General features: G+C 44.2%; 2 protein-coding genes and 2 long non-coding RNA genes across 7 annotated transcripts in view; all 4 read right to left on the bottom strand.

Annotated features, from left to right (window-relative positions):
- Positions 1-17,084, bottom strand: part of LOC309621732 (leucine-rich repeat-containing protein 37A3-like) — a 53,899-nt gene extending 36,815 nt beyond the window's left edge. Inside the window, 7 exon segments of the mRNA XM_082409077.1 lie at positions 503-574; positions 11,509-11,608; positions 12,585-12,675; positions 12,677-12,742; positions 13,118-13,240; positions 16,413-16,592; positions 16,973-17,084. Of these exon segments, the coding sequence (XP_082265203.1) occupies positions 503-574; positions 11,509-11,608; positions 12,585-12,675; positions 12,677-12,742; positions 13,118-13,240; positions 16,413-16,592; positions 16,973-17,068 (728 nt within the window). The 5' untranslated portion in view covers positions 17,069-17,084.
- On the bottom strand, positions 4,904-8,333 carry LOC309621740 (leucine-rich repeat-containing protein 37B-like). The gene is made up of 2 exons (XM_082409081.1): positions 5,765-8,333; positions 4,904-5,042 (listed from the first exon to the last, which is right to left on the bottom strand). Exons 1-2 carry the CDS (start codon positions 6,279-6,281, stop codon positions 5,035-5,037), a joined length of 525 nt encoding a protein of 174 aa, XP_082265207.1. The 5' UTR covers positions 6,282-8,333; the 3' UTR covers positions 4,904-5,034.
- Positions 17,085-17,825: 741 nt separating the features above from the next.
- Positions 17,826-18,696, bottom strand: LOC309621741. Of its 2 annotated transcripts, XR_014240239.1 has the most exons (4): positions 18,641-18,696; positions 18,407-18,559; positions 18,178-18,304; positions 17,826-18,028 (listed from the first exon to the last, which is right to left on the bottom strand). It is a non-coding gene; the product is annotated as an uncharacterized lncRNA (long non-coding RNA). The 2 variants fall into 2 exon arrangements; XR_014240240.1 differs by lacking the exon at positions 17,826-18,028 and having other exon boundaries at positions 18,084-18,304.
- Positions 18,697-21,843: 3,147 nt separating this feature from the next.
- On the bottom strand, positions 21,844-24,245 carry LOC309621730. 3 transcript variants are annotated; one of them, XR_014240236.1, is made up of 4 exons: positions 24,190-24,245; positions 23,956-24,108; positions 23,727-23,853; positions 21,844-22,114 (listed from the first exon to the last, which is right to left on the bottom strand). It is a non-coding gene; the product is annotated as an uncharacterized lncRNA (long non-coding RNA). The 3 variants fall into 3 exon arrangements; XR_014240237.1 differs by lacking the exon at positions 21,844-22,114 and adding an exon at positions 23,375-23,577; XR_014240238.1 differs by lacking the exon at positions 21,844-22,114 and having other exon boundaries at positions 23,633-23,853.
- Between the last annotated feature and the right edge of the window lie 2,214 nt (positions 24,246-26,459).

Raw genomic sequence — 26,459 nt, 5'->3', positions numbered from 1 at the left:
ATGGGGTAACCCTCTATGTACTGGGAAGGAAAGAAATCTAAGACATATCATGAAATGAAGGAATCCAGTTGCAGGATGTTACTTACGTAAAAAAAGGTAAGAAAAACACACAAACCTATTTTGCTATCTGTAAGTATGTATGTACTCAAACGTATGGAAAAGAGTCTGCAAGGATTAATACTAAACTCAAAGTAGTGGGTGGGGGATTAGGGCACAAGGAGGGTTTTCACTATACCTGTTATTTCATTGTTATCTATTGAGAATATAATCATGTATTACTTGTATAATGGAAAGTAAGTTTAAATTGTCTCTTACTGATTTTAAAGAGGTCCTGCCAAATTTAATTTTTAAAATAAACACAGAATTTCAATCATCAGGTTGCTTTGGGATATGGAAGGGGAAATACCTTTTCTCACAGGTATTGACCTCAAAATTCTGGACCAAGAAGGATCTTACAATGCAGTTAACTTTTTGTATTCATATTTGGGGAGAGTATACTCACAGCTTCTCAGTCCAGCGGTATGCCTTCCATATACTTTCATCAATGTAAGAAATAGAGTTTCCTTGGAAATTTCTGTGAAGAAACACAGTTCATATCCTTGAATAGGTAGGAAAAGAATGTAGAGAATAAGGAAAAGAATCATGGCCACCGTGTGGGGAATATTCAAATGCAGAAAAGACCAGCTTTCTAATTCCCACAGCTTATCAGCTTCCCGGTGTGCACAATTAATAAAAACATACTGTGAGGCCACTGGCACAAACAATGAGGCATCTCCTCAGAACCTGAACTTCCTATCTGTCCAATTTCTTGGATACATAATGCCAATTACTTTTTTTCCAAAATCACTTATGTGTCTAAAATGACTCCTACAAATCAATGAGAAAAATGGCAAACATTTATCAATATCAGCAAATGAATATAAAGAAATCCTATGCTAGGCAACACCAAAGCTTTGGCTCAGTGCCCTCAGAATCTGTCCAGGTGTTAGAAGGATACGGGCAATTAGAAATTAGAGGGACTAATACGAAAATCTCTCTTAAGCATATTGCATAGGGAAAAGCACGAGTTACTGAGCAAGGAGTAAAGTTATTACCTCATTAGGGGAACAAAATGCAAAGGAAAGAGCTCGGAAGGAAGGACACACATCAAAACAGTAACAGGAGTTACCTTATTGGTGGTAGGGAAGGTGGGGTGGAATTTTCACATTTTATCCTATATACTTCTGTGACATTTCTTTTTTTAAACAGTGAGAATGTATCCATGAATTAGACATGTTTAAGAGAAGCTGTTAAACGCCTGAGGTTCAGTTTGAACCACTCACTCAGTGGATGACTTTGAATCTTCAGCTTTAGCTTTGTCCTCTTCCCTCAGCAACAATGTAACTGTTCAGTTTATATGCACATTTTTCACGCGAGTCAGAAATAAGTCAAAACGGATACCTGTCTGCCCATCTGCCTGAGGGACATTTCCACTCAAACAGAGCCTTCTGGTTGCTTTATGCTCACCAATAAAAGATGCCTAAGACTGAACTCATCTCCCTCAAACCGACTCTGCTTGCCAACTGCTGGATTTCCACCTGTTATACCACCATCATTCTGCCCATCAACACATGTGATTTGTCTCTTTCCTGTACTACAATCCCCCAACTCTAGTCAATTACTACATCTTGTCCGTTTTTCCTCTGTAGTACTCCCAGGATTTTCTTTCTACTTCCATCACAACCACTCTAATTTGGCCCCTTCTCACTTTACTCCTAGATTTTGCTAAAGCATTCTATTTGGACTCCCTGAATCAAGCGTTCCTCTCTAGATCGCTCTACATATGAAATCTAAAATCAGCCTCTTGTTTTAATCATTTGTCTCTCTTGCTTGAAAACTTGCATGGCTCCCCATATCTCAGAGCGTAACTTCCAAACCCCCATTGCCGATAGCCAAGGTTTTTCATAATCCTATCTTTCATTGTTGCCTAACCCAATTCTTTACAGCCAGACTAATCTATTAAATTCTGATCATCCCTGCAGTCACACCTTTGCCTAGACTGTACTGTCTATTATTTTTCTGACAAATCACAGCCAATCTTTAAGTCCCAGCTAAAGATTTAGCTTATCCATGCTGCATTCCGTGACCTCCACACCCCTGTGATTACAGGTTCTGGTGAATTACAGCACCTATCTGTATTTCTCTGAATACTTAATTATATATTACCTCCCTTTTAAGGCATATCCCCTTTCTCCCCACTTGTCATTGTCATGTTCTGGAGACAATGCCATAGACTTCTGTGGCTCCCACAGTACTTAGCCCTGGGTTGGGCACAAAATGGGTGCTACATATAGAAAGCCAGGGGACAAAGATGAGTTCTAGATATAACTGAGGGATTGAATAATAATAATAGCTAACACTAAAATATATGCTAGGCACTGATAGAAGACCTTTACCTATATTAACTCATCTAAATCTCCCAATGAGATTGGAGTCATTGGGAGATTTAGGAGTCATAGGAGTCATCCTATGAGAGGACGACTACCATAATCCCCATTTTACAGATGAGGAAATTGAGTCATACAGCTAATAAATGACAGACCTGGGTTCAAACCCAGGTAGTCTGGCTCCGGAATCTCTACTCTTAACCACTTTGTTGTATTACCACCAATGAGATGGGGAGAGGGACATGTCGCTGTAAAGAGGATGGAGTAAAGAGGGGAGAAGAGTAGATGTTAAGGAATTAAAGAATGGGGTAAAAAAATGGAGAAGGAAAAAAATAAGGGCAATTAAAAGTAAAAGACTGGAGGAGAGGGAAAAATAGTAAGAAGGAGAATGAAGACAAGGAATCATTGACAAACAAAAGGTGGAAACAGAAAGTCAGTCAATGTGGGCTGGGGAGATAAGGAGGACCCAGGAAGACCTGAAGAAAGGCTGCCATGTCAGGCAGGATGCAGAGAACAAATGAGGCAAGGCGATTCTTACATGATGGTGAAGGTGCCGTTGTAGGCGTTAGGCTCTGGCTCAGGCACTCTGTGGAGCTTCTGCTTTGGGCTGAGACCAACACACGACAGTGTCTCATTTTTGCAGGTACAGAGCTCACATATGCTGATGTTTGTGGTGGCATTCTGTTCTGGCTGCTTCTTTTCTGGGGTATATTTTACACCAGGAAGACCAGTGGGTACCGAATACTGAGTCGAAGGAACTGTCTCAGATGGCCTTGGTTGCTGAGATATGTTAACTCCCAGGTCCCCAGGTGGAACTGTGACTTGAGTCAGGTTTGGCTGTGCAAGTGTCACCTCAGGGTGTTTTGGAGGGGGAGCTGTAGTCTGCTGCAGGGCTGTAGAATGTTCAGACTCTGTAGTAGGTTCTGGAGTTGTGGTAAGCCCCTGGTCTAAAGGTTGAACTCTGACACTGGGTGATGTTGGAGGCTCAGTGTGATCCTGATCTGGTGCTGGAACTATTGGGTTCTGATATACTGGAGGCTGAGCTACAAAAACCTCCTTAGGTGGTTCTGGAGGCTGGGTTAAGGTCTCCTGCATGGTTGGAGAAGGTTCATCCTCCTTAGTGGGTTCGGGCCTTATGGTCAGTTCAAGGTCCAAAGGTTGAATTGTGACCTCAGTCAAGGTTGGATGCTGAGCCTGAACATGCTCTGGATTTGGAAATGTCACCTCGGGGTATGTTGGTTGAGTTGGGGCTCCCTGCTGAACTGGAAAAGGTTCAACATTTTCAGTGGGGGTTGGATGCTGATCTGAAACCTCTTGCTGGACTGACAAAGGTTCCAACTGCTCAGGGGACACTGTAGACTGAGCCGAGGTTTCTTGTTGGGGTGGAGAAGTTTCAACCTCATTAGTGAACGCTGGAGTTACGATAAGTGCAAGACCCACAGGTTTAACAGTGACATCGGGCCGCTGCAGAAGCTGAGCTTGATCCTGACCTAGAGGAGAAACTGTTGTCACATGATGCTCCGGAGAGAAAACTACAGTCACATTAGAGAGCTCTGGAGACTGAGTTGGAGAGGATTCAACCTCACCAGGAGACTGTGGATGCTGAGCTCTGGCTTCCTGCTGAGGTGGAGAAGGTACAACCTCAGGAGCCTGTGGATGCTGATCTGGAGTCTCCTGCTGGGTTGTGGCAGGTGTAACTTCTTCTCCAGGATGCTCTGGATACTGAGCTGGGGTCTCCTCTTGTACTGAAGGTTTGTTATGTGGACCGGCTTCTGGAGATTGGGCTGAAGCCTCCTGTTGAACTGGCAAAGGTTCAACCTCCTCAGGTGGCTGTGAAGGCAGCGTGGGGGCCTCATGCTGGGTTGTAGAAAATTCTGCATTAGTAAGGGGCACTGAGGCCTGAGCTGAAGGCTTCTGCTGATTTGGAGAAGGTCCCACCTCTGGCGTGGGTTCTTTTGTTATGGTAAGCTCCACATCTGCAGGTTTGACAGCGACACTGGATAAGTTTGAATGCTCAGCATGATGGTGACTTGGAGGTGAAACTGTCATTTCGAGATGCTCTGGAGGTTGAGCTGGCTGTTCCTGTTGAGTTGGAGAAGGTTCCACCTCCCCTGAAGAAGGCTCTGGAGGCGGAGCTGGTTGCTCCCGCTCACGTGAAGGCTCAACCTCTCCAGGAGGCTCTGGAGGCTTAGCTAAGGTCTCTTGTTGGGTTGGAGAAGATTCTCTCTCCTCAGGATGCTCAAGAGGTGGAGCCAGGGCCTCCTGCTGAGCTGTAGGAAGTTCAGCTTCCGTAGTGGGCTCTGGAGTGATGGTAAGTTCCAAATCCAGAGGTTGAAGTGTAACACTGGGCAAGTTTGAATGAGCGTGACGCTGAACGCCAGGTAGAGATGCTACCTCATCACTCACTGGAATTTGAAGTACATACTCAGTAGGGAACCCTGGAGTCTCAGTTGGGGCCTCTTGATGGAGTAGAGAAGGTTCAACCTCCTCAGGGAGCTCTGGAGGCTGAGATGGGGCCCGCTGCTGGACTGGCGGAGGTTCAACCTCCTCAGGGCTCTCTGGAGGCTGAGATGGCGTCTCCTGCTGGACTGGAGAAGGTTCAACCTCTTTAGTGACCTGTGGAGTTATGGTAAGTGCCAGATCCAGAGGTTTAACAGTGACATGGTACAAATTTGACTGCTGAGCTTCATTTACCCCATGATGTGCTACTGGTTGAACTACAACCTCCTTAAGTGTCTCCAAAGCCTGGGCTAGGGCCTCCTGAGGACTTGAAGTTTCTAGTTCCTCAGGGGCCTCTGAAGGCTGAGATGGAGCCTCCTGCTGAAGTGGAGGTGGCTCTACCTCTTCAGCGGGCTCTGGAGGCTGAGCCCGGGCCTCTGCCTGGGGTGAAAAAGATTCAACCTCCTCAGGGGTCTGTGGATGCTGAGCAGGGGCCTCGTGCTGGGGTAAAGATTCAGCCTCCTCAGTGCGCTCTGGATGACGAGTGTGGGCCTCCTGCTGGGATGGAGAAATTTCAGCTTCCTCAGGGGGCTCTGGAGGTTCATCTGGGCTCCCCAGAAAATCTGTAGGTAGCCTCTCCTCAGGATAAAAGGCATCCATACTGGGATCTAAATAATCACCCTGCAACTGTTGTTCTAGACCCTGAATTTTTCCTTCAAATTGGCCTGTAGTTCCAACAAATTTGGCAAGCCGTTGATGCTGAACTAGATCTTTCTTCAGGTTTGGGGGTGAAACAATAAACTTCACTGGTTTTGAGCTCTTACTACCTACAGGTGGAACAAGAATTTTAAATGACTGGTGACCTTCAGCCTGATCTGGATGTACATTTTTACTCTTATTTTTGTGTCGAGAAGGCAGAACCAAGGCCTGATTCTGATTCCAATCCAGCACTGGAACTTCCTCTGGGAGCTTTTGATGTTGGGTTTGCTTGTTATTCAGATCCTGATGTGGAACAGCAAACTGATCTGGCCCTGTAGGCAGCTCTCCAACCGAATCCGTGTCCGCGTATGGAACCTCAGTCTCAGTCAACTCCTGATGAGGCGGGGCCAACATCTGGACTGGAGACGAGGCCGTCAAATAATTAAAGCCCCCGGCTTCTGCCAGGGGTGTAAGGGCATGGGGCAATTTGGGAGGGGGGTCTGAGGCGTATGAAGACCAAGCCTCGGTCAGCCGCGCGGGGTTGGGTGTCACCTGGACGGGGTCCAGGGCCCACTCCGGAGGCTGAACTGCCAGGACTACTAGCCACAGTTGTTGCCACATGACGAAGAGCCGTGGCAACCAAAGGCGCAGCCGGGACATAACACGCGGCGGCTCCCAGGCGCAGTGACCCAGGCCACTGAGGAGCCGGAGCCACATCCTGCGTCCGAGCTGAACTGCTATGCCAGCGCCGACGCGAGGGCTCACGTCAGCAACCGCGCGCCCCTCCCCCGCCTAACGCCCCACCCGTTATTTATGACGTGTTTAGTTCCGCCACCACCATTATTAGGTTCGTGGGGAGATCCAATGCGCGCCACCAGAGTGGGCCTTTTTCCCAGAGTCCCCAGGGCGCAAGCCATTCTTCCCCTTGCAAAAGCGACAATTACCTCCTGCCGGGCCCTCTTCCCAAGCCCTCCCTGCCCTCCCTGGCCCCAAACAAGGAGGCGGGATTTGGGCTGCAGACCCGAGTGGCCCCAAACTCCAGCGGCCCAGGGGTGGCGGGGGGTTGGGAAGGATGCAGAGCTTCCCAAGGAAACCACAGGACCTGGCATTCTGGGAAATTCAAAAGTGCTAGTCCAGTTCTGGCAATGTGAACCCTTCCTCCTCAAAGCTCAAGTCTGAGAGGCATTCTTCCCCCCTTTGGCCACACGGCTGACAAGAAAAGTAGCTGACCTGCAAAATGAGCACCAGTTAGGGTGGCGGGAGGGGAACACACCTTACAGTTATTCTAAAATGTTGCCATTTCCTCCAAACTCTCAGTATTCACGTCTCATTATTAATTCACCACTCTATTATTAGCCGTTACCACTGAATCAGTGATGACTCCAGAACTTCTGTAGGAGGGCTTTGGGGCAGGTGAGCAATTCATTCTGGGAAAGAGAGTCTAAAACCAAGTGAACGGCCCTTTACATTAGCATGGGAAAACTTCCCCCATCCCACCTTGTCTCAACAGAGCCATTAATCTAGAAAAAACTACAGTGTCACTTTTCAGAGGTCTACCCTGTGTGCACACGCGGAGAAGACACTTAGAATGTTAAAGTCAGCATGTTAAGTAATTTTCTTGAAATACTCTAACTAGCACCCAGTTTACTTTCTTCACAGTCCTTTTCATAATCTATTTAATTTTAGTCCTTTTTAATTGTCTGGTACACCTTTAACACCTAAACCCCAAGACAGAAGGAGCTTCATCTTATTTCCAGTGCCTAGCACATAATGGTTTCTAAATGGAACTGATTCCAAGATTGGCCTCATTTAGGAATGGATCTGTGGTTATAATCAGGTTTCCGAAATCTTTAGTATCAATACGGAATCCTTTCCTCTCACATTTCACAGGAAGTTAGACTTCTTAAAGCCCAAACATGGATATGTTTGAAGTTTCCTTGACTGATTTAAATTGAATTAAATTAATTATTTTGTACAGGAAAAACTTTCAAAATTTTTACATTTTTCAGAACATAACCACCTTTTCTTTCTCTACTTTCTTCCCTTCAAAACAAACTTTGCAACATTGGGGTGAGTTAAGTAATCAGAAATCTAGCCCCAAATTAAGCTCTCAATGACATGAAACACATTTTTTGCTCCTTTTTAATAAAAATCCTATATGCAGTACATTAATGTTTTCTTTTAGCAATTACATTGACAACTTAATCCCTAATTCGAGGCATCCATATAATTGATTTACAGAAAGGTTCTTCTGCAAAACATTTAACACAAGATATATATGAGATGCTGAGATCTGGGTAATATACCTTACTTGAAAGGCATGAATAGTTTTTAAACACTGTAGCATAATCACACTTAAGGCCATAGTTACTTTGTTCCCAAATCCCTGCAATTCTATTTGAGGGGAGTTCTAAAAGGCCTGTGTCTTCTCCTGTGTCCACAACTGTAGACGTACACTGATGGCCCTCAATCCTGCTCTCCAAACTTCAAATAAGGGGCCAGAGACAAGGCTCGGGACTTGGAGAAGTCCTAGAAATTCCCTGCCTCAAAAGCAGTTTCAGAGTTTCACATTTTCCGAAGGATGACAGAGCTGAGTAGACATGCCAAAGTCTTCCAAATCCTGCTGGTTGTTTTGAATTACGGCTACACTGGCTGTGTACCCCTTGAGTTTTTATCTCCACATACTTGAATTAAACCCTGTAGTTCCTCTTCGGTTCTAGCATCATCTGTGACCTCGTCACAGGGTCTATATGCCACAGCTATTTTACCACCTTCTGAAATAAAGTTAACAAGGATCAATTCAGAAGTTTTCTTGTTCTAAAACTTCCTGTATACAATGGTAGCACCCGATAATTAGACATTCTTTTGATTTCTAAAAGCAGAAAATAAGAGCATTTTCCTAGAAGTTCCCTCATCTGACACTTCAGTTTTTATCATAATTATTTGTGAAAAAATATATAAGAAGTGTCAACTTTGGTTCAAAAACCTTTCTGATCTTAGAAATAAGAACTAAGGAATAATGACAAAGGAATGAAAAGCTGTGGAAACAAAAATGTTCAATCACAATACAAGTAAATAGGAAGGCATTAGGTGGGGGTCAAAGTGAGTTCAAACCCGGGATAGATACCACTGGACTATAATAGATACTTCATATTAGAAGCAAGGCAAGTGCCTACTCCTTGGGACCAAAATTCTACCAGATACAATGAACAAAGCTTTGGAGACACAGACAGACAGAGAGAGCATTTGAACACTCTACTGGCAGAAACTGGCCCATGTGCCTTTTGGACAATACAGCTTTCCTCAAGGCAAGCTAGAGCCACCAGGCTTTTTGGTCCAAGGAGTTTTGAGTACATATAAGGAATACCTTTGCATATTAGGGACAAACAACCCAGACATTTAGTTTGGTTCTTAAAGGTTGTTACCCAGAGTTGACAGCTGATGGAGATTCTGCCTGATGACCAGGGAAGTCAAACTTCACTGGAAGGACTGCCCAGCCTGGAAGGCCAAGACCAATCCAGGGTCAACTCTTACAAGCAAATAAGGTCTCTGACAACTTAGCTAGGGTTTCTCAGTCTCTACGCCTGCAGGGCTGTGAAGCAGGGGAGCAATTCTGTTCCGGGAATCTACTAATCATAGAGTTTCCTTTGGGCACAGCCTGTCACATTCTCACCGCTGTATAACTCGATAGGGAACACAATCAACGCTATTCAGTAGCATGACCACTTTCAAGGCTCACAAAAACGTAGCCGATTATTATATAAGAATTTTTTACAGAACTAGAACAAAAAATCTTAAAATCTGCATGGAGACACAAAAGACCCCGAATAGCCAAAGCAGTCTTGAGGGAAAAAAATGGAGCTGGAGGAATCAGACTCCCTGACTTCAGACTATACTACAAAGCTACAGTAATCAAGACAATATGGTACTGGCACAAAAACAGAAACATAGATCAATGGAACAAGATAGAAAGCCCAGAGATTAATCCACGCACCTATGGTCAACTAATCTATGACAAAGGAGGCAAAGATATACAATGGAGAAAAGACAGTCTCTTCAATAAGTGGTGCTGGGAAAACTGGACAGCTACATGTAAAAGAATGAAATTAGAATACTCCCTAACACCAAACACAAAAATAAACTCAAAATGGATTAGAGACCTAAATATAAGACTGGACACTATAAAACTCTTAGAGGAAAACATAGGAAGAACACTCTTTGACATAAATCACAGCAAGATCTTTTTTGATCCGCCTCCTAGAGTAATGGAAATAAAAACAAAAATAAACAAGTGGGACCTAATGAAACTTCAAAGCTTTTGCACAGCAAAGGAAACCATAAACAAGACGAAAAGACAACCCTCAGAATGGGAGAAAATATTTGCAAATGAATCAACGGACAAAGGATTAATCTCCAAAATATATAAACAGCTCATTCAGCTCAATATTAAAGAAACAAACACCCCAATCCAAAACTGGGCAGAAGACCTAAACAGACATTTCTCCAAAGAAGACATACAGACGGCCACGAAGCACATGAAAAGATGCTCAACATCACTAATTATTAGAGAAATGCAAATCAAAACTACAATGAGGTATCACCTCACTCCTGTTAGAATGGGCATCATCAGAAAATCTACAAACAACAAATGCTGGAGAGGGTGTGGAGAAAAGGGAACCCTCTTGCACTGTTGGTGGGAATGTAAATTGATACAGCCACTATGGAGAACAATATGGAGGTTCCTTAAAAAACTAAAAATAGAATTACCATATGACCCAGCAATCCCACTACTGGGCATATACCCAGAGAAAACCGTAATTCAAAAAGACACATGCACCCGAATGTTCATTGCAGCACTATTTACAATAGCCAGGTCATGGAAGCAACCTAAATGCCCATCAACAGACGAACGGATAAAGAAGCTGTGGTACATATATACAATGGAATATTACTCAGCCATAAAAAGGAACGAAATTGAGTCATTTGTTGAGACGTGGATGGATCTAGAGACTGTCATACAGAGTGAAGTAAGTCAGAAGGAGAAAAACAAATATCGTATATTAATGCATGTATGTGGAACCTAGAAAAATGGTACAGATGAGCCAGTTTGCAGGGCAGAAGTTGAGACACAGATGTAGAGAATGGACATATGGACACCAAGGGGGGAAAACTGCGGTGGGGTGGGGATGGTGGTGTGCTGAATTGGGCGATTGGGATTGACATGTATACACTGATGTGTATAAAATTGATGCCTAAAAAAAAAAAAAAAAAAAAAGAATCATATTCACCCAATATATCAGAAATGAAAACTGAAATTAAATTGATTCCAAAAACATAATCTAATAAACTCTTCAACAAGAAAACAACAACGATAATAATAATAGTCAATATATTTTGTCTGCTTACTATGTTTCAGGCATAGTTCTAAGCTTTTTACATTCATCATCTCATTTACTCTTACAATATCCCCCATTAGGTGATAAGCTGAATTACTAACCCTATTTGCAGATAAAGAAATTGCAGCTTAGAGATATTAAATACCTTCAAATGTCTCTGGCTAGAAAAACCTAAAATTGCAACAACAACAACAACAACAACAAAATCTAAGAGACAAAGTTAGGACTCAAACACAGGTGTCCAAGGCTTATAACTGCACTATTCTGTATGAAAAGCAAGCAATTGAGGAAGAACGGGACCAAACACTTTCTGTATGAACTGAGGCAAGTCATTCTACATCTCAACACTGGGGACAATAATAGTTGCTGTCGTTTTTCTCATAAATGCCACAAAGAACAAATTTAAGACTGCTGCTGTGAAAGCATCTGGTGAATGAAAGAATATGTAATGTTTTAGATAACCATTACTTTCATCCAATTAACTTTTCAGATAAGTTTCTTTGCTCACTGAAACTGAAGCACTTCAAGAACAGTCAAAAAGGTCTTACCTAAAACCACAATCAGCAGTTTCTGGAATGCATCTGTCATAGTCTTCTGAATAGCAAGCTTCTGGGTTACCTTCCTTTTCATAAGGAATGATAATGACCCTAAATCCAACCAAAACAGATGAATTTAAAATGCCTATCATCTGAATAACTGATTTCTAGGTTATATGTTTAAAACTAAAAAAGCATCTGTGATTCTTAGCTCACTACCTTAGTGATTAAGGGCAGGCACAACACTGGGGTACAGCTGAATGTCTCTGTTGTAGGTATACCCTGGCATGGCACAGTTTCACTGCTCAGATCTATTCTGGAAGTTCCTAAAATACTAACTAGACGGGAAATGCAAACCAAGGACGTGGCACAAATCTCATATGACTCACAGATTTCAAATGGACAAGCTGAGGCTACACTGCTACAGACCCTGCTCTCCTGTGCGTAAAGGGCTGGATTCATACAGGGAGATAGATTTGGTGGTAGTGCAGATGATCTGGCCTCTCCTCAACCATCACCCACTCAGGTGGATGGTGGAGCCTCCTCTACTCCATTCGCTAACAGCCCTGCCTCTGACTTAAAACCCTAAGCCCAAGTGCCATGGATTGTAGGAAAAAACTCAGTACCAATCGGAATCCCCTTTCTAGGGATCTACATTTACTTTTTCCGCTCAGGCCCTTCTATAGGAGGCAAAGGACTGAACATTTACACAAGAGTTTATTTCAATCTTTAGACAATGATTTTGTTGGGATAACTGAAGGCCAGAAGACATCTGTATTTGAAGGACTATTTTAGCACAAAACAAATTATTAACCAAAAACAAAAACTAACTAATTTTCCCTCCTCCTAAGCTTCTTGGCAGGCAGTCAGTTCTAAAATTCTAAAGTTTAAGGTGCTGTCAGGTATCGCCTAAGATAAAAACCTATATTGTCAGGCAGAAAAATTCTGCCCAGGGCTTTAGTTGCTTAGAAAAGGTGATGATGTATCTGAAAAGTTGAGTTTCAGAAAGAAAGGAAAAAAGAGCAATCCCACTCCCTCACCTCCCCACACACACACATACTGGAAAACAGACCTTCCTCCAACTTATCCAAAGGTTCCTTCCTCAGCCATGCCAACTCCAGGACTCCTGCACTCGTGGGAGGGCAACACCACCTCTGAAGCACAGAAGAACTTCAGGCTATTGCTTCTGAAGTGGTGTCACAATATCTTCATTTTCCCTTTCTTCAAGGTTAGAAAGATCCTGAAGCTGTTAGGATTTTGAATGAAAGGCTAGACTTCCAAATATTCTGTTGTTAGAAATTAAAACTAAACTCCAGCAATCCCAGGTAATAGTTGAGGTATGCTATAGCTTCAAAATCAAGTGAGACTTGCAAATGAATGACTAGATATGGACAACTCTTTTTTATTATATACCATACAAATACTGGAGAAAATTATGGACACCACCATCCAAGTCATTGAGATTATCACTAATTCTAGGTGGCAGGCCAATGCTCAGATACTTCCGTGTGGAAGCCTCCCACATCTCCTCCCCATAGCCCTGTTCCATTCTTCTCTCTAAAGTCTAGGAGTTCAATGTTGAAAGGAGTCTGGTTAGTCAAAGAAAATCTACAGAGTTTACCTTGATGATCCTTTTTGACCACCCATTGAAACCAAAGTAGTAATTTGCCAATTCTTGGCATCTGGAGCTGTTTGGGGCAAGCGTATTATGTTGAACCGCCTTATGTCTGGTGCCGAGACGAACCTGAAGACATAAAAGACCTAAAAATATCACAACCCTACATAGAGACTTATTTTGGATATACCTGAGATTTATCAATACCAATTTCATAGAGTGGTTGTGAAGATTAAGTAGGACATTTTAAGCAATGAGTTCACAGTGAGCCCTAAATAAATGTTATTTATTATTTTTAAGTCAGTACTTTTCTGCATCATTTCCAGGGCCCCTGATTAACCGGAAGGTTCCCTGACCTCTGGTGGTGAAAGTGATGATGAAAGCAAGCAAGGAAGCCCAGCAGAAGCCTGTTATGGGGCTGGGGGTAAGCAAAGGAAGTGAACTGTTTTAGTCGTCTCATCCTGTAGCTCCTGCTTGAGAATATGACCTGAAGAGGAGATAAGATGGACCTGCCACTGAATTAGGACCTTAATCTGTAGCACCCCCTCCCCAAGTTACTAACCCCTGTTAGAAGAGGGAATACGTATACCTCGATGAATGTAAATAAAGCAACCAAAAGAATTAGAGGTTCATCTGCATTAACAAGCTTCTTTGAGAGTGCAAATATTTCCAGTCTTAACTCTCTAAATAACTTACATATTACTGTGGAGTTTTTACATCACTAGTTCTTTCTTAAATGTCTATTTCCATTTTGAACAGGGTGCAGTATGTAAATATAGTCATAAACATTCAAATAATACAAATAAAGTCAAAGCATTGTTAATTCTTTATTGATGTGTTTGTGCATCTTCCTCTGTCACTAGTTTATGAGCTCCTTAAGTGCTTGAAGGAACCATATATTATTCTTTCCTTGTTACCAGAAACAAGCATACATCTTGGCACATAATAGAGGAGGGATGGTCTGTTGACTGAGTGAATGAATGAGTACATAAGAAAATGAAATTACTTTCTCCAACTGAAGCTGCCTGCTGGGAAGGAGAAATGGAGATTAATTTTTAAATGCTGAGTGTCGCAACGTTTAAAACAGGGAAGCTAGGCCCTGTATGGTGAGTCATAATGGAGCTGTCCTGGACAATTAGGAAGCTTCAGAAGGGCTCTGAGCCCCTGGGTAGTAGAGACAGTTGACATCTGGGATAAGCTTGCCACAGTTCTTGCTGGCAAACATTTCCCTTCGTGCTACTGAGAAAAACTCAGATACATTAGGCCTTTCCTTCATTTTATTTGAAGATGTTATTCTCTTGTCTGTATTTATAAAAAATACAGGGGAAAAAAGATAAGAAGTATATATACCTGCTAATGAATAAAAGAAGACATAATTGGAACTTCCCTGCTGGTGCAGTGGTTAAGACTCCGTGCTCCCAATGCAGGGGGCCCGGGTTCGATCCCTGGTCAGGGAACTAGGTCTCACGTGCATGCTGCAACTAAGAGTTTGCACGCCACAGTTAAGGAGCCTGCGAGCCACAACTAAAGGAGCCTGCCTGCTGCAACTGGGGAGCCCACGTGCCGAAACTGGGGAGCCCTTGAGCCGCAACTAAGGAGCCCGCCTGCTGCAACTAAGACCCGGTGCAAGCAAATAAATAAATAAATAAAATTTAAAGAGAACGCATAATTAAAGTACGTAACAATTTCGGGGGTGTGGGTAGTAAGCTAAGGCTCTGCATTAAATAAAGAAATCGAATACGAATGCCCTTTCCTCTCAACTCTATAGTGACTTGTAGAACATTTTCCTCATTACTCTATCAGTGACGGGCTTTATGCTGTGACAATCTCAGAACTTAAGCTTATGGAATGGTCTTAATGTCCAATATAAGAAAAGAACTCATTACTCACAACTGATACCAAGTAACTGTTTCATAATCTTTCCAGGACCATCCATAATATCTGAGGGGTTATGTGAAATGGTCGCAGGGTTCGCAAATTAAAGAATGTCTGACACGAAATCATTTCAACCCCAGGGAGTACAGCCAGGATTGAAGAGGGTGTTAAACAGGGTACAGAAGTGGGAGGTAGTGTACCTGGAGTCACATCTGAGGAGAGTTCTCAGATTCAATAAAGGTGAAATCAGTGAGTAAAGAAATAGGGGTGAGAATAGGCAGCAAGGTCAGTAGGAAGTAGCCAGAGCAAGAAGCCAATCAGAGAAGACACACAATTATAAAGTGAAAGGTCTGGGAAATCGAAGCCTCACTCACTTATTCAGAGGCATTGAAAAGGTCCTTGAAAAAGGAATGGTGGCTGAATGGAGGCACATAATGAAATGTTAATTCTGGGGAAGTAAAATTGGATGGCATCTTAATATGGAATAAGGTTTCTACAATGCCTTAAAGAATATTTTAACCATCTTCTGGAAGCTGAAGGGAGTTCTGAATAGGCAATTTGAGAGTGATGATGATGATGAAGCCTCCTTTATGTTACATCTGACAAAAGTTTGTCAAGCTCGGGACTTCCCTGGTGGGACAGTGGTTAAGAGTCCGCCTGCCAATGCAGGGGACACGGGTTCGATCCCTGGTCCGGGAAGATCCCACATGCCGCAGAGCAACTAAGCCCGTGTGCCACAACTACTGAGCCTGTGCTCTAGAGCCCGTGAGCCACAACTACTGAAGCCCGCGTGCCTAGAACCCGTGCTCCGCAACAAGAGAAGCCATCGCGATGAGAAGCCCACGCACCGCAACGAAGAGCAACCCCCGCTCGCCGCAACTAGACAAAGCCGGCGCGCAGCAACAAGACCCAACGCAGCCAAAAATTAATTAATTAATTAATTAATTAACTTAAAAAACAATTTGTCAACCTCACACATTTAAAATCCACATAAAAGTAACTATAAGGAAGACTCTTGTGAAGATTTCTTAAATTAAGGGGCAGCATAAAATGACATGGGCTTTAACATCAGTTCAGTTTGGGTTTGGCCTCTAGTTTCCACATTTACTGTCATAAACCTTAAGTAAGTCACTTAACCATCCTGAGTTCGAGTTTCTTCATCTAAAAAAAAGAAAGAAAGAACTGGGGAACTGGGGGATCAGTGGAGCAGTGCATCTGAGAGCATTCTGTACACCACAGTGCTGTACAAACGTTGGCCTTTTATTCCCCCCCCCTTGGGATCTTAGTTCCCAGACCAGGGATTGAACCCGGGCCCTCAGCAGTGAAAGTCCTAACCACTGGACCGCCAGGGAATTCCCGATGGCCTATTAGTTTTAAATTCAGCACTTCATCCCAGTAGAGCAAGGAATTCCACATTTGGACCCACCTTCACTGGAGATGTCTGAAAAAGCTGCTTCTGGTCGCATGCCTTTTGGGCTCTGTGGGCATCCCTTGCTGAATAAACCTCGATGATGGCATAGAACACAGGACCGGCCACTGCTGTGTTTGGGAAGACTCGGACCGAATACAGAAGGCCAAACTGGGAGAAGACTGTGAACAGAGAATGCTGTAGGGTGGGCCCATGCTAAGTAAGTGCAGGAAATTTCACGCCCAGGAAGCCAAACCGCCCGTTCCTTTCTATTCCCCCAGCCCTTCGCCGCAGGCAACTGTGGTGATCCTGCAACTCCAAACACTTCTCGTTTCAGCAACAGGTTTCCCTCTGAAATCCTAAGCTTCGAGAAGCATTAGGAGGCAATGCCGGCTGTTGGGAACTATCTCTCAAAAATCTGTGGGGGCGAGCTGACTACTCAGGTCGGCTCTAGAACTAAGATTCCTCTCAGCAGAGACCACAGGCAGATGAGGTGCTGAAGCAGTACCCCGGGGCGCCCAGTTACTGAGGCGCGAGGTGGCTTCCTCCACCCCTCCCTCTGCCCCGGCTCGGCTCACTTGCAAGGCCTCGGCCGTGGGTCCAGAGCTCAGCTCCCACACCAACAAGGTTTTGTCACCCACGATGGGAACCACAAAAGGTACCAACGCCACCATCCTACCTTTACTGCGCGTGCGCGGCTCGGGGCGCCTGTGCACGCGCGCCTCGCACGCGCGCCTCGCACGCGCGCCTGGGCACGCGCGCCTCCGCACGCGCTGTTTATAACGGAAACCTGAGGGGGGGAGCCAGTTTGTTGGGAGTGGGACAAGGGCGGTGCTCGGACCTCTCCCTCACCTCTCCCACTTCGGGCTTGTCTCTGCCTCTAGGTCCCCTTCCACAGGTGGCACTGTCACTATATAATCACGTGGAATCATGCAGCCCTGGGCCTGTGCTGGGGGAGGCAGGAGGTGGGTAGGTTTGGTGCTGGGCTGAGCTGGAGGGAGGCGAGCAGCACACAGCTGACCCGCAGTGGGGGCAGGAGAGGCCAGGGCCTGAGGAGGGCCGTCTTGGGCAATGGCTGCTCTCACACATTCTTCTTTCCCCTGTCTTTCTGGCACCTCCCTGCTAGTTATCCAACGGTTGGGATTTTGTTTTAAAGAAAGAAAACAACCCAATGGGAATTTTCCACCAGCTTGAAATGGTGGAGAACCCCCTACCTTGGTACACAGGGTACACAGCTGTACATGAGTTTGAGAAGTTGGGAGAAAAGTCAGGCCTTGGCTCCACAGTGGAGGGAGGCCCAGTGATCCAAATATTCTGGCAACCCCAATGACCGTACGAGAGGGGCCAGAAGTAGATGGTCCTCTATGGGCAGGAGGTCGAGCATGTTGTAAATAACTGGTACTTGATGAACCAGGAGAGAGAGCACCAGAATAAATTGCTATTTGATTTACTCATCTATGCCCCTTGAGGATGGTATGTTTTCCAGTTCCCAGGGACTGATGATACTGGGGAAACAAGGGAGGGAAGCCCCTCTTCATCCTTCTACTCATCCTCCTTTGCCCACGTTTCCTCTTGTGGAAGTACTGGCTACCATGAGGGATTCTAGTTTCAGCTCTGCTTCTTCTTGCAGGCCCCTGTTATTGGTATATAAATATTCAACTATTTACATTTTAATTCCTTACCACCTGGTTAGACTTGGTTATGAGTTTATACACTTTAATATAAGAAAAAGAAGTATTTTACAAGCAATGCTGAGAAGCCGATATTAGAAAATAAAATTTACCGGTGGCTTGAGGCAGAACAGGGCTCACTCTGTGGCTGTCTCGTGTGCGGTCTCACTTTCCTCACCCGCCTCTTCATCAACCCAATATGCAGCCAGAAGCTTCTCTGCTGGGGCTTTGATGACTTCCCTGGGGTAAGAAGAATAATGCCAAGGCTTTTACTTTTGAAAGGAACAATGATAGTTTTCATTATTTCCTCATTTTAGATGAGAATTTTAAATTGTCCCCTACCATTTATGGTACATCCTTATAGAAGTACATCTCATCCTCATCAGAAGACTCCCTGTCGTGTAGCTTTTGTGCCATGTTTTCCTTGCGTGTGGCGTTGAGAGGCCTATACATATCCCTAAGCCAAAGTGGCCGCCTTCTCCCGAAAAAGCCCTCCTGGAACACAGAAAGGGAAATATTAATTCAGCATCTCCCCTGCTTTCTCTCGCCACAGTACTATATCCCCTTCAAATTTACCTGACTCTCACTTTCCCCTGAGCTTCTCTTACGCAGCAGGAATCGAAAAAAGCCCCTTGGAGGAAAACACACACTGTTAGTGTTACATGTCATTTTTCATCTCTCTCACAATGTGTTATCTCTGGTCTTATTAGGACTAAATGGGTACCTCAGTCCATAAGCACAATGAGCAAAATCACCACAGACCCGGGATCTTGAAAATCATTCCATGCATGCTGGCCTTCCAGAAGTTCTCTGTGTCCCTCCAAAATGGCCCCCGCCCCGTGTCTCTGGGGAGACCTTTGCATGTGGCTTAGCATGGAGTATAGGCAGGATTTTCAGCCCCGTTCACCTTTCTTGGCCCTTGGCCAAGTGCCCTCGTGCAGTGAAAACACTGCAGAGCGGCGCTGGGCAGAAACACGTTACTCTCTAGATGCGCTTCACACCAGTCCGCTTCGGACTTAGTCGCACATGCAGCATTTGCTGGGGGTGTGGCTGTGGGGAGAAGGTGCTTTTATTTTCCTGGCTGCTCTATCCTATCCTATAAGTTGAATCACACCAAGTAAACACCTGAACCCAACTAGCAAAGTTATCTATAGCTCTCTGACTTTCATACTGCAGGCTGTCACTGAGGTGTCAGTGAATTGTGAAATCAGTTTCAAGGCCATGACCAGCAGGGAAACACGAAATACTCTTTTTGAATACAAATAGAATAGAAAAAAATCAGAGTGCACAATAAATTTGTTTCAGAAACTACCTATGCCCATATAGTATGTGTATACTGAATTGTGACATAAAACGGAGCTCACAGCCCAAGCACAGTGTGATCAGTAGAGAAGTCCTCAGTGGAAAGGGACCCTCTTCTTTTTGATAATCACTAGCAGTATGACCATGGGGCAAGATATTTTCCCTTTCTCTTTCTCCATTTCCTTATTATAAAAGGAAGAGACAAACTACTGTCTAAAGTTTCTCCCGGTTAAAGTTCTATGAGGTTTGGATAAAGGGAATAGAGAGTAGGGGCCTGAAAAACAGTAGGGTGAGAAGGGAAGTTTTCTTGCCACTTTACAGAAGGGACTCATATGTGCTACCTTTCGTCAGCTTTGAGTGAGGCCAGCCCCTAAATCCCCAACCATGTGGCCCTCCCTACCCCAGAGCCTCCTAGAAGGCCTCTGGCCTGGCCTGATGTCTAGGAACCAGGCACCAGGCCAGCAGGAACAGGTGCAAGCAAAACCTCTCCCCGTCCACCCTCTTTCCTTAAAGGACTAGTGAAAGCAGATGAATCTGTGCCAGTCCTGTTCTAACTCAGCTTGGGCTGGGGAGCTAATTCTGCTGATAAATAAATTAGGGTAAACCATTAGGGTAATTAAACATTCTTCCTGCCTTTGGTGAGGAAATTGAAATAGGTGAGTTCTAAGTTCTCCTCTAGTTGTAAAATTCTGCTTTAAAAGACCAATATTTACCTTCTGCTTCTTTTCTTATCTTCCCCTTTTGCAATTCGATGAGAATAAGTCTGTTTTGAAAGAAAACATGATCATGATTATCCATTACAACTATTTCCAAATCCGTATTCATTCCCTTTTACTTTAAATCTTATCTACCCAGTGAGATGATAACTTTTTTAGGGAAAGGAATTCTACCCTGTTTAATAATCCTTTGCCTCTTCCACAGTACCTAACTTAGGGTCTTGCATGCAGCTGGCGATATATTTTATTGACTGTTTTAGATAACGTTCAACAGATCGTTCCTAATAAAAACTCTTAGAAGTAGGAAAAGAAAATAAAAGTATCTAGCAGAAACCTAAGCCTTGTTTTAGAGTCAACAACAAGAGTAGGATGCCCATCATTACTGCTACTATCGATCAATGTGGAGGAGGTCTTAATCGGTACGAAAAGAAAAACGAAGTCTTGGAAAGGAAGAGACAAACACATTTGCATATGAAATGAGGGACCTAAAAAGACCAAAGGAATCAACTGAAATTTTATTGGAAGTAACATGAGTAAGATGGCTACATACAAAATCAAGAGATCAACATATAAGCCTCAATAGCTTTCCCATATAACACAAATAACTCACTAAAAAACAGAAGAAACATCCCGTTTACTATATCAATAAAAATGCATAAAGTACCTAGGAATAAACTTAACCAAAAATTTGTAAGACCTATGTGATGAAAATATTAAAACTTTTCTGAAGGACATTAAGAAGAAGTACTACATGGCATGAGATACCATCCTCCTAGAATGTTGTAAAGAGGTCAATTCTCATCAAATTAACCTACAAATTCAATGCAATCCATTTATATCCAAAATAATTTTTAAATAAAACCTGGCCAGCTGACATTTGGTAGAGAATATGTGTAAGAATAGTTATGAAATGTATGAAAAACAAGGTCAAAGAGTAGGACCTTGCCCTACCAGATATAAAATATGTTATAGAGCAACTGGAATTAAGCAGTGTGATATTGGTACTGGTACAGGACAAGATAACTGGATCACAGAATAGAGTCCAGATGTAGATAGTATATGAGACCAGGGAAGAAAGAATAAACCATTCAGTGAAAGATTTGAAAACAATTAGATCTTCCTGTAGGGGGGGAAAAGTTAGATCCCCTGCCTCAACCACACTAAAAAACAAATACAACAAATTCTAGACAGATTACAAAAGTACTTGAAGAAAATACTAGAGATTATTTTTACGTCATGAGGTGACAAAGGCCTGGCTAACAAAAGCCACCCCACATGAGCCATGAGGAGAGGACGGGCAGATATGGTGGCAGACTGTCAACACACCTCCTACTCTGCACAGCCCTTGCCCCCAACGCAGCCAAAAATAAATAAATTAATTAATTAATTTTAAAAACAATTTGTCAACCTCACACATTTAAAATCTACATAAAAGTAAATATAAGGAAGACTCTTGTGAAGATTTCTTAAATTAAGGGGCAGCATAAAATGACATGGGCTTTAACATCAGTTCAGTTTGGGTTTGGCCTCTAGTTTCCACATTTACTGTCATAAACCTTAAGTAAGTCACTTAACCATCCTGAGTTCGAGTTTCTTCATCTAAAAAAAAGAAAGAAAGAACTGGGGAACTGGGGGATCAGTGGAGCAGTGCATCTGAGAGCATTCTGTACACCACAGTGCTGTACAAACGTTGGCCTTTTATTCCCCGCCCCCCCCTTGGGATCTTAGTTCCCAGACCAGGGATTGAACCCGGGCCCTCAGCAGTGAAAGTCCTAACCACTGGACCGCCAGGGAATTCCCGATGGCCTATTAGTTTTAAATTCAGCACTTCATCCCAGTAGAGCGAGGAATTCCACATTTGGACCCACCTTCACTGGAGATGTCTGAAAAAGCTGCTTCTGGTCGCATGCCTTTTGGGCTCTGTGGGCATCCCTTGCTGAATAAACCTCGATGATGGCATAGAACACAGGACCGGCCACTGCTGTGTTTGGGAAGACTCGGACCGAATACAGAAGGCCAAACTGGGAGAAGACTGTGAACAGAGAATGCTGTAGGGTGGGCCCATGCTAAGTAAGTGCAGGAAATTTCACGCCCAGGAAGCCAAACCGCCCGTTCCTTTCTATTCCCCCAGCCCTTCGCCGCAGGCAACTGTGGTGATCCTGCAACTCCAAACACTTCTCATTTCAGCAACAGGTTTCCCTCTGAAATCCTAAGCTTCGAGAAGCATTAGGAGGCAATGCCGGCTGTTGGGAACTATCTCTCAAAAATCTGTGGGGGCGAGCTGACTACTCAGGTCGGCTCTAGAACTAAGATTCCTCTCAGCAGAGACCACAGGCAGATGAGGTGCTGAAGCAGTACCCCGGGGCGCCCAGTTACTGAGGCGCGAGGTGGCTTCCTCCACCCCTCCCTCTGCCCCGGCTCGGCTCACTTGCAAGGCCTCGGCCGTGGGTCCAGAGCTCAGCTCCCACACCAACAAGGTTTTGTCACCCACGATGGGAACCACAAAAGGTACCAACGCCACCATCCTACCTTTACTGCGCGTGCGCGGCTCGGGGCGCCTGTGCACGCGCGCCTCGGGGCGCCTGTGCACGCGCGCCTCGCACGCGCGCCTGGGCACGCGCGCCTCCGCACGCGCTGTTTATAACGGAAACCTGAGGGGGGGAGCCAGTTTGTTGGGAGTGGGACGAGGGTGGTGCTCGGACCTCTCCCTCACCTCTCCCACTTCGGGCTTGTCTCTGCCTCTAGGTCCCCTTCCACAGGTGGCACTGTCACTATATAATCACGTGGAATCATGCAGCCCTGGGCCTGTGCTGGGGGAGGCAGGAGGTGGGTAGGTTTGGTGCTGGGCTGAGCTGGAGGGAGGCGAGCAGCACACAGCTGACCCGCAGTGGGGGCAGGAGAGGCCAGGGCCTGAGGAGGGCCGTCTTGGGCAATGGCTGCTCTCACACATTCTTCTTTCCCCTGTCTTTCTGGCACCTCCCTGCTAGTTATCCAACGGTTGGGATTTTGTTTTAAAGAAAGAAAACAACACAATGGGAATTTTCCACCAGCTTGAAATGGTGGAGAACCCCCTACCTTGGTACACAGGGTACACAGCTGTACATGAGTTTGAGAAGTTGGGAGAAAAGTCAGGCCTTGGCTCCACAGTGGAGGGAGGCCCAGTGATCCAAATATTCTGGCAACCCCAATGACCGTACGAGAGGGGCCAGAAGTAGATGGTCCTCTATGGGCAGGAGGTCGAGCATGTTGTAAATAACTGGTACTTGATGAACCAGGAGAGAGAGCACCAGAATAAATTGCTATTTGATTTACTCATCTATGCCCCTTGAGGATGGTATGTTTTCCAGTTCCCAGGGACTGATGATACTGGGGAAACAAGGGAGGGAAGCCCCTCTTCATCCTTCTACTCATCCTCCTTTGCCCACGTTTCCTCTTGTGGAAGTACTGGCTACCATGAGGGATTCTAGTTTCAGCTCTGCTTCTTCTTGCAGGCCCCTGTTATTGGTATATAAATATTCAACTATTTACATTTTAATTCCTTACCACCTGGTTAGACTTGGTTATGAGTTTATACACTTTAATATAAGAAAAAGAAGTATTTTACAAGCAATGCTGAGAAGCCGATATTAGAAAATAAAATTTACCGGTGGCTTGAGGCAGAACAGGGCTCACTCTGTGGCTGTCTCGTGTGCGGTCTCACTTTCCTCACCCGCCTCTTCATCAACCCAATATGCAGCCAGAAGCTTCTCTGCTGGGGCTTTGATGACTTCCCTGGGGTAAGAAGAATAATGCCAAGGCTTTTACTTTTGAAAGGAACAATGATAGTTTTCATTATTTCCTCATTTTAGATGAGAATTTTAAATTGTCCCCTACCATTTATGGTACATCCTTATAGAAGTACATCTCATCCTCATCAGAAGACTCCCTGTCGTGTAGCTTTTGTGCCATGTTTTCCTTGCGTGTGGCGTTGAGAGGCCTATACATATCCCTAAGCCAAAGTGGCCGCCTTCTCCCGAAAAAGCCCTCCTGGAACACAGAAAGGGAAATATTAATTCAGCATCTCCCCTGCTTTCTCTCGCCACAGTACTATATCCCCTTCAAATTTACCTGACTCTCACTTTCCCCTGAGCTTCTCTTACGCAGCAGGAATCGAAAAAAGCCCCTTGGAGGAAAACACACACTGTTAGTGTTACATGTCATTTTTCATCTCTCTCACAATGTGTTATCTCTGGTCTTATTAGGACTAAATGGGTACCTCAGTCCATAAGCACAATGAGCAAAATCACCACAGACCCGGGATCTTGAAAATCATTCCATGCATGCTGGCCTTCCAGAAGTTCTCTGTGTCCCTCCAAAATGGCCCCCGCCCCGTGTCTCTGGGGAGACCTTTGCATGTGGCTTAGCATGGAGTATAGGCAGGATTTTCAGCCCCGTTCACCTTTCTTGGCCCTTGGCCAAGTGCCCTCGTGCAGTGAAAACACTGCAGAGCGGCGCTGGGCGGAAACACGTTACTCTCTAGATGCGCTTCACACCAGTCCGCTTCGGACTTAGTCGCACATGCAGCATTTGCTGGGGGTGTGGCTGTGGGGAGAAGGTGCTTTTATTTTCCTGGCTGCTCTATCCTATCCTATAAGTTGAATCACACCAAGTAAACACCTGAACCCAACTAGCAAAGTTATCTATAGCTCTCTGACTTTCATACTGCAGGCTGTCACTGAGGTGTCAGTGAATTGTGAAATCAGTTTCAAGGCCATGACCAGCAGGGAAACACGAAATACTCTTTTTGAATACAAATAGAATAGAAAAAAATCAGAGTGCACAATAAATTTGTTTCAGAAACTACCTATGCCCATATAGTATGTGTATACTGAATTGTGACATAAAACGGAGCTCACAGCCCAAGCACAGTGTGATCAGTAGAGAAGTCCTCAGTGGAAAGGGACCCTCTTCTTTTTGATAATCACTAGCAGTATGACCATGGGGCAAGATATTTTCCCTTTCTCTTTCTCCATTTCCTTATTATAAAAGGAAGAGACAAACTACTGTCTAAAGTTTCTCCCGGTTAAAGTTCTATGAGGTTTGGATAAAGGGAATAGAGAGTAGGGGCCTGAAAAACAGTAGGGTGAGAAGGGAAGTTTTCTTGCCACTTTACAGAAGGGACTCATATGTGCTACCTTTCGTCAGCTTTGAGTGAGGCCAGCCCCTAAATCCCCAACCATGTGGCCCTCCCTACCCCAGAGCCTCCTAGAAGGCCTCTGGCCTGGCCTGATGTCTAGGAACCAGGCACCAGGCCAGCAGGAACAGGTGCAAGCAAAACCTCTCCCCGTCCACCCTCTTTCCTTAAAGGACTAGTGAAAGCAGATGAATCTGTGCCAGTCCTGTTCTAACTCAGCTTGGGCTGGGGAGCTAATTCTGCTGATAAATAAATTAGGGTAAACCATTAGGGTAATTAAACATTCTTCCTGCCTTTGGTGAGGAAATTGAAATAGGTGAGTTCTAAGTTCTCCTCTAGTTGTAAAATTCTGCTTTAAAAGACCAATATTTACCTTCTGCTTCTTTTCTTATCTTCCCCTTTTGCAATTCGATGAGAATAAGTCTGTTTTGAAAGAAAACATGATCATGATTATCCATTACAACTATTTCCAAATCCGTATTCATTCCCTTTTACTTTAAATCTTATCTACCCAGTGAGATGATAACTTTTTTAGGGAAAGGAATTCTACCCTGTTTAATAATCCTTTGCCTCTTCCACAGTACCTAACTTAGGGTCTTGCATGCAGCTGGCGATATATTTTATTGACTGTTTTAGATAACGTTCAACAGATCGTTCCTAATAAAAACTCTTAGAAGTAGGAAAAGAAAATAAAAGTATCTAGCAGAAACCTAAGCCTTGTTTTAGAGTCAACAACAAGAGTAGGATGCCCATCATTACTGCTACTATCGATCAATGTGGAGGAGGTCTTAATCGGTACGAAAAGAAAAACGAAGTCTTGGAAAGGAAGAGACAAACACATTTGCATATGAAATGAGGGACCTAAAAAGACCAAAGGAATCAACTGAAATTTTATTGGAAGTAACATGAGTAAGATGGCTACATACAAAATCAAGAGATCAACATATAAGCCTCAATAGCTTTCCCATATAACACAAATAACTCACTAAAAAACAGAAGAAACATCCCGTTTACTATATCAATAAAAATGCATAAAGTACCTAGGAATAAACTTAACCAAAAATTTGTAAGACCTATGTGATGAAAATATTAAAACTTTTCTGAAGGACATTAAGAAGAAGTACTACATGGCATGAGATACCATCCTCCTAGAATGTTGTAAAGAGGTCAATTCTCATCAAATTAACCTACAAATTCAATGCAA

The sequence above is a fragment of the Balaenoptera borealis genome, assembly GCF_965194805.1.
Source record: "Balaenoptera borealis genome assembly, contig: HAP1_SCAFFOLD_943, whole genome shotgun sequence".
Lineage (NCBI taxonomy): Eukaryota > Metazoa > Chordata > Mammalia > Artiodactyla > Balaenopteridae > Balaenoptera > Balaenoptera borealis.
The sequence above is the reverse complement of the archived record's forward strand: the minus strand, read 5'-3'. Positions and strand labels throughout refer to the sequence as shown.